The sequence below is a fragment of the Vidua chalybeata genome, chromosome 4 (assembly GCF_026979565.1).
Source record: "Vidua chalybeata isolate OUT-0048 chromosome 4, bVidCha1 merged haplotype, whole genome shotgun sequence".
Lineage (NCBI taxonomy): Eukaryota > Metazoa > Chordata > Aves > Passeriformes > Viduidae > Vidua > Vidua chalybeata.
Window position 1 is genome coordinate 4,047,254 of NC_071533.1, and position 13,767 is coordinate 4,061,020.

At 37.5% G+C, this 13,767-nt stretch overlaps 1 protein-coding gene across 1 annotated transcript in view; it reads right to left on the bottom strand.

Annotated features, from left to right (window-relative positions):
* The window catches only part of MGAT4D (MGAT4 family member D), a 33,422-nt gene that overhangs the window by 11,740 nt on the left and 7,915 nt on the right, over positions 1 to 13,767 (bottom strand). The window contains exons 2-7 of the mRNA XM_053940724.1: positions 9,932 to 10,093; positions 7,815 to 7,955; positions 5,970 to 6,103; positions 3,776 to 3,822; positions 1,821 to 1,934; positions 450 to 525 (exon numbers count right to left, since the gene is read on the bottom strand). Of these exons, the coding sequence (XP_053796699.1) occupies positions 450 to 525; positions 1,821 to 1,934; positions 3,776 to 3,822; positions 5,970 to 6,103; positions 7,815 to 7,955; positions 9,932 to 10,079 (660 nt within the window). The 5' untranslated portion in view covers positions 10,080 to 10,093. The remainder of the gene's footprint in view (positions 1 to 449; positions 526 to 1,820; positions 1,935 to 3,775; positions 3,823 to 5,969; positions 6,104 to 7,814; positions 7,956 to 9,931; positions 10,094 to 13,767) is intronic.

Consider the following 13,767-nt stretch of genomic DNA (forward strand, 5'->3'; position numbering starts at 1 on the left):
ACTATTAGGCTGGGATTGGATTGCCTGCTTTTTATGTCATGTTGACCTTATCTCAAGTGTCACTCTACTGGTATTTCCCTGTCTGAAATATTTCACTTCATTGTCATCTGGGCTATAACCTATCACTACTATTTTTCCTGGCTGCAGTAAGTAAAAATATACTAAACTCTGACTTTCTTAACCTAATCAAATTAGGGTTTCATGCTTTGGTTACCTTGCTCTTCAACCTCACAAATGCCAGGAAAGTAGAGATGGTTTTAATCAAATAGTACCTGTCTGCAAGATGCATATAAATACAGAAATATGTGGATGCTTGTAAGGAGCATAGGCAAAATACACAGAAAATGACAACAGATTGCTGGTTTTGTTGAGGCCTTTGAAACTAAAATTGCCAAAATTAATCATCAGTACAGAGGTATTGCTGCTACTTAATGATAATATGGACATACCTGTAAATAAAATGTTCCCTTAGGTTGAGCATATAGCATTAAAAAGCTATAATCCAAATTCTGTTTAGTTCTCCACCTAAATATAAGCAGCAAATTCCGATAAGATTTTGAGGGGGTTGCAAGACTTATTTCTATAGTAAGAGAACTTCTAATGCTCTGCATTTTTTGTTCCTACAATAAAATTGTAAGGTGGTATATTCTAACCCATTGTTAAGTACAAAAGCATTCATCTACAATCAATGCAAACATTTGTAAATAATTTCATTTTCCTATAAAAGTTAACATTAAATAAACAAAAAAATTTGATCTCTGTCAATGGAACTTGAAACAAAATGTCTAAAAGTTATTCATGTCAAATGACTTAAAAGATTTTACTCATTATGAAGAGTAGAAATACACATGGATTATTTAAAGATTAAAAAGTAAATGGTTTTACATATGAACAGCACAAAAGCAGGTTGATAACCGTAATTTTCAGGTTTAAATATAAACACATATTTTGTACAGTCTCTCATTTTATCAGAGGATGACAACGATGTTTGATAATCAACACTACAGAGACTACAGAGTAATTTAGCAGTATTTAATTAACATAAAAGTATAGCTGATCCAAATCTAATCACATCTAAAACTAAATTATAAGTAGGTAAACTTGTTTATGGTCTATGGTATGAAGACATAAGGTTTATTTATAAAGCAAATACACACACACATATGTATGTGTATGTATATATGTGTATTCTAGCTGATTTCCTCCAGCCTAAACTCTTAGTACTGCAACTCTCCTGCTGCATTGTTGCAATGGCTTCTAATAAATTAGTTATTGTTGATGAAGAAAATTACTTTCCTCCAATAAATATTTTTTTTTAGGTTATAATCTCTGTCTTCCTGAATTTGGGCCATGTGAGTGAATGAAATCACCATTAAGGGTGTAGTAACAGTAGATAAAAACTCAATGATCACCAAAAGTTAGGTCATTTGTTGTCAGTAGTTAGCTAGGGGGCCACACAGGCTTTCCTCTGAGTGTTCACAGAGACTCTCCCTCATCAGTTACATTAAAGATTTTTCTGTTTTTTCCTTTATGGCAGATCATATAGCCTATTACTTGTTGGCATTATCCATCTGGTTTAAAACCGGTCGGATGCCTAGAGTCAAGACCTAAAGGAGATGCCTTGGCTCTCACCCTGAAGCTGATGTGCAGCATAGCTTTTCTCAAGATCCCCTTGCAATTTTTTTTTTTCTACAAGTAAAAATGAGGACCTTTAGCTCTGAAAGACAAAAACATTATCAGCTCAAACAATGCTGACTTTTCCTGAATTTTCCATTTTACACTCTTAGCAAAAGTGCTTAGGTTTTATATAGCAATCTTACCTTACTCGGTCCTCAGAATCTCCAAATGTTTTCTTCAGGTTGGAAAGATCTGGGTAATAGGAAGCAGGAGGAGAAATAACCTCTAGGACTCCAGACTGGACTTCTCTGGGGAAGCTGAGAAGAGAATCCTAGTGAGACCCCGTTCCTCAAAAAGACTTTTGAGGGCAACCACAGAGAGCAGCTCCCCAGAGTTAGGTCTGCTCCTCCAGAAGTGGAATTCACAACTCTATCAAAGAAATTGACTGCAAATTTGGATCCAAGAAGGGGTCTTTAACAACTATCAGAATAGACAGGTCAGGAACTCATCCAAGTCTCAGAAAACACTGGTGAGAAGCGTGTCTCAGAAATCCTGCCCCTCCTGCATCTGTAGATGCTTACTAACAATCCAGAGATAGTTGCCAAAATGCAGCAGTAATTCACAACCAAACCCACTATCTAGAACAACTCGCAACTGTTCCCCCTTGCATGAGAGCTCCCAGTTTCCTTGCCATTGCTCCAACTCTAATTCTATTTCCTAAGCAAAATTATACTGTCCCACAGCAGGAGTTTAAAATTGAGAGTCTGGGTCTAGTCTCCACTCCAAGAATTAAATTTTCCATTTAAAGAGACATTGAAGAAATGTATAACCTACTTTGGGAGCCAAACCTGGATGTCAAATCTCCCCTTTCCTCCAAAAACCACAAAACAACCAATCAAAAAATCTAAACAAAAAACCACCAGCCAAAAAAAAAAAAAAAAAAAAAAAAAAAAAACCAACAAAAACAAACAATCAGGCCTCACGTACATAAATTGCATCATTTTAAAACCCCAACACAAAACAGGTAGAATAGAGGTTTCAAAACTGAGTTTGTCATTTCCTATGATTCGTAAACAAAAGATAGCATTAAAAATTAAACATATCAGAGGACCAACATTATGGGAAAAAATATCAATCTCATTGTGTAACCCTGACAAAGCAAATACTCTGCAGTCATTTTCTTCAAGAGCCATAAAGCAGTAATCTCTGAGTGTTTAAATTGCTGTAGGTATTGTACCTTGGCAGTGCCAAGAAGGAATGCCTCTTCCCTTTGTCCTTGTCCCCTTGTACTCCCCAGCTGAGCTAAACCCTCTGAAGGCAGGAAATGATGAACATTACTTAGCTAACAGCCTCAGTATGAGGAGTCTTCTGGGGGGAACCCACGCACAAAGCACAGTCTGGGAAACCCTTGAGTGAAGGAGGATGTGCAGAAACCCTCAAATGAGGATGAAAAGGTCAACTCCCCCAGGGATCTTGTTCAGGAAAGATAAGAGCAGGCAGAACTGCAGTGGGAACCAAGCTTCCATTTGATATCTCTAAGGTTAATTTGGCAGGGCAAAGACTACCCATCTCGTGTAGCCCATCACGTAGTAGCATTTAACATTATAAATGTAATCCCATTGCTGTCCCAAGCCCATTGCCTTCCTGAAAAATAGTTTAAAAAAGGAAACAAAGAGGCCTGGGAAAACATGGATGTGTTGTGGCACTAGGGGACCTAGCTTAGTGGTGGCAGTGCTGGGCTAATGGTTGAACTCCATGGATCTTACAGGTCTTTTCCAGCCTAAGGAATTCTGTGATTCTATGACAAAAGCCAGATTACACTGCAGGGTTGTATAGTCAGTGGAGACCTCATACATGCAACCTCATAAATTGCATCATTAATTTGATGTGGGGAAAAGACTTAGGCTCGAGTAAATATTTATCAGACATTTAAGCTGAGACCTTGACTGGTTAGTTAAAGCCTATTTATCAAATAAGAAATGAAAAATAAATTGATATACATACTTCTGTTCTCAATTTCACAGTGTGTTATGGCATACATATTGAGAGTGCACCTTTGCCTCAGTTCCATTTCAGTGTTGAAATGTTCTAGTTCTTTCCATAAAAGCTCCAAATATGTTCACACTGATGGCTGAGTGTTATGCTCTGTAGGACTTACCTGGTTTTAACACTTTCTGCAACACTCTTAACATACTCTGCATCCACCTAAAAAAAAAAAAAGAAGGGAGGTTTTCATTAAAAGTCACCCATTTTTGTATTAAACAACACTTTGTAGGGAATATATATATGCAAACACTTTAATTTTTTCCTTCCAAACAAATGTGGTACGTTACAGCAGCATTTCTACTGAGGAACAGTATGGGCTTTTCAAGCCAACCAAACTTCCAATGTATCTCACTTTTGCTTCCAGCTATCTCCAGCTGCCATTTCTGGCACTTTGTTTTTCACTGCTTTTGCAGAAGACCAGGCTATTTTCTGGCCAAAATTCTGTTCAGCTCTGCCAGTAAAGCACAGCCATATAATTATCAGTAAAAAGAGCTGGTTTGGGTTAATAATCCAAAAATCACAAAAGAGGCCTAAGGCTTATGAGAAAAATCACCTAAGCAAAATATCCTAAAGCCAGCAATACTTAAAATTTTTATTTAATTTCTTCCTAATATAACAAACTTACAGCTCTTTGTTTGAAAATTTTGAGGACATTCATTACTGCTGTTTTATAAAAGTAACAATGTTAGCGTGCCAAACGTATCTGTTAACTACATTAAGAGTGCAAAGTTTTATTCCTAAAGCAACACAAGAACTGTCTTAGGAGTTCAGATTTTTCTTTAAATAAACAAATTGTTTTATATATAATTGTTATCAATTATATATTAAATTTGTGATAAGAAAAAAAAAAAAAAAAGTGAAATAAAGAACTGTGGTAAGGAAAAAAATACCCAGAACTTAAAACTCACTCTTAGTCAATAAGTTACTCAAGCTTAACCCATGATGTAAACATTCACCTTGATCTTTTAAAACTTTGTGGGGAAAAAGGAAGGTGTGGATTCATGACCAGTGAACCCACCTGCCCTCCTCTCATAATAAATTGTTCTTATCACCTCTCAGATCAGCATGGTTATCTGCTGCAATTTACTGCATGGCTGAAAAAAATGGAAGCTGTGAGAACATGACTTTTGGGTTGGGAGAAAAGGGACAGTAGGTCTTACAAAGGCAGTTTAATCCTAAATTGGCTGATATGGGCTTTTACTACAACCACAGCTTGTGTTTGTTCAAAGTGCCACATTAGGACTCTCCACAGTGGGAAACCATTCAAATGTCAACCCTTAAAAACTCACAGAATCCTCTGAAGTCCTGTAATAAGAAGTTTACCTGAATGGCAGCCAGGCAAAGTTCATCACTACCAGGGCTCTTCGTTGTGAAATACCAACTGCAAAGTAAGTTCAGCTCCTAAAAACTGTGCTGAAGAGGAACTACAGCCAATAAGATTGGTCCTCTGTGCTCATCATTGTGACCCAAACAAAAGAGTGGAAGTCATGGCCAAAATTAAAGTGAACTATACTGTTTGACACTTTTACCTGCAAAAGTGATGACTAAATAATAATAAAAAAAAAAAATAGCAAACTGTAACTGTTGATGAATACATGCATGAATTTAATGCTGTCTATGGAAGGACACAGAAATATGAAGAATAAATACGAAGCCTGAATAATTGCACAGTCATCTTACCTACTAAAAGCTATTACTGGCTAATTCCTTTCTGCAGCTTTTTTTTTTTTCTGATGTAATCAAGGTATTTTTGAGTGAGGGGAAAAAAAAAAGCATTTATCCTTAATATCTTACCTTGAGCACTGTTTACTCTCCCAAACATGTTCAAGGCTCTGAACAGTTTTCTTTTGCATGGGAAATGCCAAAACACATGCAGAAGACTCCAATATGTAAAGATACTTTGCAAGATAGATGTTATCAAACCAGCAGATAAATAATTTGAACATTTGTTAGACTAAGTTTACTTTCTTCAGGTTCTATGGCATTTTCTGTGGGGGACTTACATTTCATTCTGGAAGCAGAAAACCTTACTTTCAGAGATAAATAATGAGTTCATATGGTTTTGATGGAAAATCTGATCCAAGGACTGTGTTGGTAAATATAATATGACTTTTTACCCTTTGATCACCTACATTACAGGTTTTCTTCCCCACATATGAACACTGAGGCACTAACTGCTCACCATCTCCTCCAGCCCTGAAGAAATCCCTCCCAAAGGCCAAGCTAACAGTATTTTGCACTATTACATTTAGACATAAATCTCCATATTTTCTATCAGCATCCTGCACCTTTCCATGCAAACTTACCTCTGCTATAAAGATGATTATTATGCAGTCCTTCTTTTGCTCTTCAGATAGTTGGTACAGTAGGGAATGCAATGTATCAATCAGGTAATTTTGTTTTTCCCTTTTCACCGTAGGAATACCCATCACCAGGGAGACTGCAAAGAGAAAATGTCTCAAGCCATGTAACTTTAAGGGAAACTGAAATCACATTTTAATTCTGATTTGATGTGACCGTGAAACTTGGCAACAGTTAATATTTCCTTAGCACTGTGACAGCATTTGCTCTACTACCTGGAAGGAGAGATACCTCCAGCTATGTTTAGTTTAGAGACACCTGTGTCTGTGTTATAAACACCAGGTCTACACTTGGGAACTTGGAGATACCACTACCTCTGGCAAACACGTAGGTGTTTGCTACTGAGATTCAAAAGTGAGTATTGCACTACTCTAGTGAGCAAGTTCTCATAGGAAGTGAATGCTGTGTATTTCAGAAAGGAATCCAACTCAAAAATCCTTCTGAGCAGTTTAATTGATATGCATCAATGGTTTTCATAGCATCAATAACAATAAAAGAACTAAGATGTTACTGTTATTAAAAATAAAGGAACTGAAATTGTCTCTGGCAAAGACTCCACTAGTAGCAAACCTGTGCTGTATTACATCATCAGCCCATAAGCAGGATGTCTCTTTTTTCATTAGTGTGGGCATTACTTAAATCAGCACCCAAGCATAGCTCGCTAAACCTGTGGAATCTTAGTCCTTGCAGGTGGTTTCTATTCACCAAAATCCCAGAAGGCAGGTGAGGAAGCAACAGTTTGAAATAAACCAGTATTTAAAATAAAATAAAAATAAACCAGTAGGTGCAATTAGTGACTTGCTTCTGACTTTAACTTCCATGCCAGTGTCAGCTCAAAAACCAAAGTGCCAATGTTCCTTTCCATTAAACCATAGGGGTTTGTTTCATTTCATACACTGAAGGTCAACCTGTACTTATTAAACTGCAGTCTTGCTACTGTGATTTTCCTGTACAAATAAAAGAAGGTTAAACATATTCTTTTATTAGTGACACTGATCTGTGGGCACTCCATTGAGAACTCCAACACTGGATCACATTGCTATAACTACACTTACTAATAAGTAGTCTGTAGAAAATTATCCATTGTCATGAGCATGGCCCAGGGTTTGGGGATGTTTTAGTTAAATCAGAAACACTGCCAATGTTTCTTCATACAAAATCACTCCAGAGAAAAGTAAAAATTTCAACAAAATACAAAACTCAGCAAAATGGTTAACTAGTTTCTTCTTTGCTTACTGTTTTTGCATGTTCCTTTTACCTATCACATGACACTTCAGACAACGCATTTAAAATTTGTATTATAGTTCCCTGTAATTCATTATGATTTTTACAGGTGCCACCTCATTCCTCATGCGGATGAAAAAGCTACACTGAAGTTATATTAATATCCTTTAAATGATCACATCACCTTTCCCTTTGCTTTTCACATTGGCAAACTGAATGCATTGTAAATTCGCCTCGGCTTCCTCATTCATAGTAATTTTGTGGGGAAAAAATGTCAGCTACTGCATCTTAGCCATATGAATATATGATTAAAACAAAAAAATCTTATTTTCCAATTAAGATTATTGCTATTTCAAAAGGTTTTCAGAATACCTTGAGATAAAGACTTGAAATAAGGGTGGGCATTTTAAAAGCACTTTTGCTACTGCCATTAAAATTCATTCAGCTTGGCAACATTAGAAAGTTAAGGGAGAAAATCCATTCCAAACTTTTGAGTCTGCTTCATTTCTAGAAATTAATAAAAAATATAAACATATAGCAAATAGAAGCCAAACTTTATTTCCTACCTCCAGTTCTCTGTTGTCCAAAAATAACATTTGGGAAAATTGCATCTTCATACTCTCGAAGGTGAGGGAGATAGTAGTAAATATTTGTAAGAGTCATGGGGAGTTTTCTGGGGAGGTTTAACTCTTTCCACTTTAAATCACCTTAAAGACACAAAAACCACAGAGATCCACATAAAATAAAAAGCAAGCAGAGAAGCCTATTTCTTCACCTGTTTTGCTCAACTGAACACCGGCAGATTACCACACACAAGGTTTTTCAATCAGAACTATTCCTCAGAAATTATTATATGTCATATATATTACATTATATCAAATTGAGAATTTCCCAGTACAACTCCTTCCCACTCAGGTGGTGGTGCAGAGCTCCAAGCTTGGACATCCTGGGATATCATCTGTATTTCCCTATGCCTGTACACGTGCAGGATTGAGTCATCTTAAAACACAGTAAGTAGTTATTTTAAAGGCAGCAGAAAAAAACCTGTTTGTTTGGTTTTTTTTACATGGTTGGCAAACAATTTTTAAATGAAAAGAAACACAGATTCTGATTAATAACCTTCTTAACTATTTCATAAACTTAAATGCTTTCCCCAAAAAGTAACACAAAGTGGTTTTCACAGCTCAAGCAAAAGTTCTCAGTTTATAAAAAATCCTATGGTAAAAAGAATGACCACATACAGGCTTTTAAAAATTATTCAAGAAACAAAAGACTACAGTTAAGGGAAAAGTAGGGATTTTATTTTTCTTTACTACTTTAACATAAAGATGAAAGCAAAAGAACATTTATTGACTGGGATGGAAAGTTATTTTTCCCAAGAAATGCATCTAAAATAACTCCCAACATTTACCACCCTTCAAAGTTGTAATATAAATACAAGTATCATAAAAACCATAATCAACTTTATTCACTTAGCTTAGCATAATAAAGGCAGAGGCTTATTGAATGGGCAATAATTTAAGCATTTCAACTTCAAAAAGATACTCCCACTGGAAATTTGGTCTAAAAAGAGATTTCCTATCTTACAGAAAATACTTTAAAAAACCCCCAAGCAACCATATAGATCTGCCCAGACATTTGTGTATGAGAGAGAGACCCACAAGTCCTTCCACACTGTTAAACCATTAAATATACTGGAATTTTGCTGCATAGAAACCACCTTCACAACTTTTAAAGGACTTTCCTCCTTTATTTGGAAGTGGTACCTATCAAATACTGGGCAAGGGAGTTTAGTTCCATTGACTACAATAAACCTTTCAATTTTGCTTGTATAGTAAAACATGGCTGGAATGGGAAGCAGACGGGTAAGTAAAAATAAAAGGGAAAATATTCGGCAATTTAAAAAAATATCTGCCTTAAATCCTGTGAACTGACAGATTGAATACTTTCTGAAATTTAGCTGGCTCCAATAAGAACCAAAAGCAGGGGGAAGGGGAAGTTGCACTCTCCTTTACTGCTCTTTTGTGCATTAGGCAGTAACTCTGCCCACAATATGTGGGGTTACTGGAGGTTGACAACTATTCTAAAGCTCCTAAGGCCACCACCCTGCCAATGCTCAGCCCTTTGTTTATACACTTCTGAACAGTCAATCAGTATCAGATAAACAGACAAAAACTGGCAGGGGAGAACAGGAGAAAAAGCAACTCTGACTATACAAAGAAGAAATGCACCTTGTTCTTTCTTCTCCTGTAACAGTCCTCGTTAATTCTCCATTTTAGTCTGATTATCAGCCTCCTGCACTGAATGAAAATAAGGATTGTTAAATGGTAGTTTTCAGTCACACCCAGACGCTTTCTGAAGTTGGGGGATACTGTGAAATGCCTCCAGCACAGAGATGCCTCTTCTAGTTTCCCTCCTCTCCCCAGGGAAGAAGCTCTGCCAGTCTCAACAGGGAGGAAAACAGATCCTGCACAACTACGTAATTTATTTTAGGTTACAAAATCAAACTACCAATCTATTGCATGTAACTACAATGTGCAGACAGACAGAGATGTACAACAGTCTGTAAGGCAAGGTAACAAAAAAGTTCAATTAAACAATGGAAAGAAGCCATGTTGGTGTCCTAAAAAAAAACAAAAACAAAAACAAAACAAAACAAAAACCAGAGAAAACCCCTACACACCTGTGTGATTTTTTGTCATGTTCATTCTTCTTGCAAATATATGTTTAATTTCATCTAGGGCACTGCTCAGTTCGTGTGATCTTTTTTTATTTTCCTTGTCAGCATACAACAGTCTTTGCTGAAGTTCCAGCAAGTGGTGTTGGTACATATCCAAGTCATTTCCTGCAATAAGAACATAATTTATTTTCTAAAAGGTGATTTATGATGGAATGAAGTTAAAGAATAGGAGATGGTCCGGAAGATCACATCACCTAAGTGCATAAACAATAATAAAGTTTATTCAGGAGACGAAGTAGTCTGGAAGAGTATTAAGAAGGTAGAGTTTAGGAAGCACAGCTGGGTAAAGGTAAGTTGGAGACAAAACCAAGAATACGAAATCCATAATAAGGAAAAGGTCTGTGAAAGACTGTGAGTTGCAGGGGAAGGTGCTACATTCTTCACCAAATAAAAAATTGTGATGACCCTTTTCACACTGAAAAGTATAATTATGTAGCAGCTTGTTTGTGTTTCAAACACTACTAAGAATAAAACAGAGATACTAAAAGCGTTCAATCTTCATCTCTGAGTTACAAGGTGTCTGGAGTACACTAAGAACTATTAATAAAGATTGTTAATATAAAGCAATACTTCAATAACATCACCCCTTTGCAACAGAGTAAAGGAAGTAGAAGAGGACTTCTGCCTCATTTTAAAATGTTTTACAATGCTGCCTCTTTTACTGGTTTTGTTGTGGTTTAGTTGGTTGGGTTTGGGTTTTCTTCCAGTTAAATGCCATTACTTAAATAACATATTATCCCATGCTATTTGTGGGCTGTGCTAAGTTTTATCTGTGGCAGCTCTCATTTTCTAGGACCCACCACTGTCTCTCTGGAAAAGTGAATTCCCAGGGATTCTAACCTGTAAAAGACACGGCGAGCAAAATGCAGATGTAGCGCAAACTTGTGAGGATTTGCAGAGGTGTTTCAAACTGGAATTGGTTTGCACTTTCGATAAATGGGGGTTTCTCTGCATTAAACACAAGTCCTTAATTTAATCAACAAATGTGTGATTGGAAGACTGAAGTTTAAAACATCTAGGAAGAAAGTGGTTAGAAAAAAAAAAGTAAACATGTGATGTGTACTATCATTATTTACCTCATTAAAATTTTAAAGGATGTTTAATAAAATCCCATAAAATGAATGCTTCCTAAAGTTTTTGACACTCTTAAAAATGTTTTGACTTGCAAGAAAGGCATTCATATCTATGAGCATGTTATACTATGGAGCTATGAACATAAATTTAGCATTGCTGAAGGGAGGAGAAATCTGCTTCATGCAACAAGACACTTCTATTTGATTGAAGTAGGCTTCCCTAAGAAAATTGGAGAATAAATTTTTAAAAAAAACAAAAAAAAAAAAAAAGGAAGGTCAAAACTGATGAAGAGTCTCTCTTTAAACAATATAAAATTGATAAAATAGATTAAAATAGATATAAAATTAAAAATCTGTCACAAGGCATCAGGTTTCAGAGCTATGACCCCAAACAAGCTAAATTTTTTGGCATACCTAAGAAGATCCCTTTCATCAGCTACCATGTAGGAATACACTTTCTTGTTTATGCTATTCTTTTGTAGCTATATTTCCAATGCCATAATCCAATCTTTAGTTTTTTATTTTCCTTTAGAATCTATATGAATAAAATGAAAACAAAAGATTTAAGCTGATTTAGGTGGCTGACAGATAATCATCACACCATTTTCATAGCAAGAAAGGGATTCCAGATAGAACATCAGTACACGTAAACATGGTGGAGATTTAGCTAGACAAATTCAGAAGTATAAGCTAAAGATACAATAATGGATGTTTCTCTTTAAATTCCAATTTATAGAAGGAATTAGTAAAGAAATGGCAGACGAATTATAACATCATAGTCCTTCTCTTCATAATTCTCTCAGCGAGTCAGTGTGACTCAAAATGACCAGTGTCACCACTGGGCTGACATTTTGGCAAGCACCAAGTAATGGCAGCTGTATTTGCTTACTTACAGGTGAGCCTACCAAAATGTGACAGGTGTCTCTTGGAAATAAAATGTCAACACTCAGCTATCATTGAATGCACCCAAAGAAGCTGGCATTTGTAATCAGCCTTATCTATTCCTTCAGGCCAGAAGAGGGAAACTACATTTTTAAGTCTTTCAGAACTGAACCCTCTGTTCAGTCAGCAGAACATGATTCTTAGTAATCACTTATCTCATTTGTTTTTGATGGCTCAGGAAGCAAGGGTTTGACACAAGGAACATGATCTTCACTCACCCTTGGTGAAGAATGAATTTATTATAAAAAGATAAAGTTTAAAATAAACATTAAATGTTCTAAATTTCACTAGAGCACTTGGAAATAACATTAACTATTACTAAACATTTGGCAAAAAAGTGTGTTTAGAAAGCATTATGAAGCTAAACACCCTAAATATTTCAACAGCCACTGAGTTTAAATGGACTTGTGTGTGTGAGCGTGTGTGTGAGCGTGTGTGTAAAATGCTCTTTCAGCATCTAATGATCCACAGAGAACTAAAACAGCTGCTTGCAATAGACTTCTTAGAAAGACACAGGGCATTTTTACAAATACAGTGCTTTCTGACAAGGAGGGTCAGGGAGATGGAGCTTTGGGTACAGCATGAAAAACTCTCTATGCCCAGCAACAGCCTGACCTGACTTGGCAGTGCCTTGTCTAACAATGGTTCCATCAGCAGCAAGGAGTGTCAGAATAAAACCAGAAAAGAGCAAGATGAGGACCTATGGCAAAACTGCAAAAAGCAAATGAAGGTAAAGAAGGCCCTGCAGAGAGAACCCAACAAATGAGAGCTGAGTAATCAGCAGTTGTAGGAAGTTCAACAAGTGCCAGTGCCAGATTCTGCACGTGGGATGGGGCAGCCCTGGATGTTCTGGGGGACAGAGTGGGCAATGAGAGGCTGGAGAGCAGCGCTGTGCAAAGGGCCCTGGGGGTCCTGCTCGATGGAAAGTTGGATGTGAGTCAGCAGTGCCCTGGCAGCCAGGAGGGCAGCTGTGTCCTGGGGGGCATCAGGCACAGCATGGCCAGCTGGGCAAGGGAGGGCATTGTCCTGCTCTGCTCTGCTCTGCACAGGGGCCGCCTCAGCTCCAGCGCTGGGGGCAGTTTGGGGTGCCACGATAGAAAAAAGACACGGAGCCATTAGAGAGTGTCCAAAGGAGGGGTCTGAAGGGAAAGCCTTATGAGGAATAGTTTAGGCCACTTGGTCTGCTCAGCCTGAGAAGACTGAGGAGAGACCTCATTGTGGTCCTTGTGAGAGGACATGGAGGAGAAGTGGAGGGGCAGGCACTGATCACTTCTCTGTGGTGACAGGACCCAAGGAAATGGCATGAAGTTGTGTCAGGGAAGGTTTAGGTTGGATATCAGGAAAAGGTTCTTCACCCAAAGGGTGGTTGGGCACTGGAGCAGGCTTCCCAGTGCAGCGGTCACATCACCAAGCCTGACAGAGTTCAAGAAGCTTTTGAACAACACTCTCAGACACATGGTGTGACTATGTACAAGGCCAGGAGTTGGACTCAATTATCCTTGTGTGTCCCTTCCATCTAAGCACATTCTGGGATTCTATGTAAAGGCTTCTTTTCCCCTTGGTGAGCTGAAGATGAATCACTCTGATGGGCTTAGAGTAGTTCACTGAATTTCCCTTCTAAGAAAAGTCAGTGGGGCCACACTAGCTACAAGCCATGGGAGCAAAAAAAGACCCAGCCACCTCCCAGGCACAGTGATGGTACTCAAAAGCTTTTGCAGTGAACTTTCAGCTCTACTTCAGCTTTCCTCTGACTGTTAACTACAC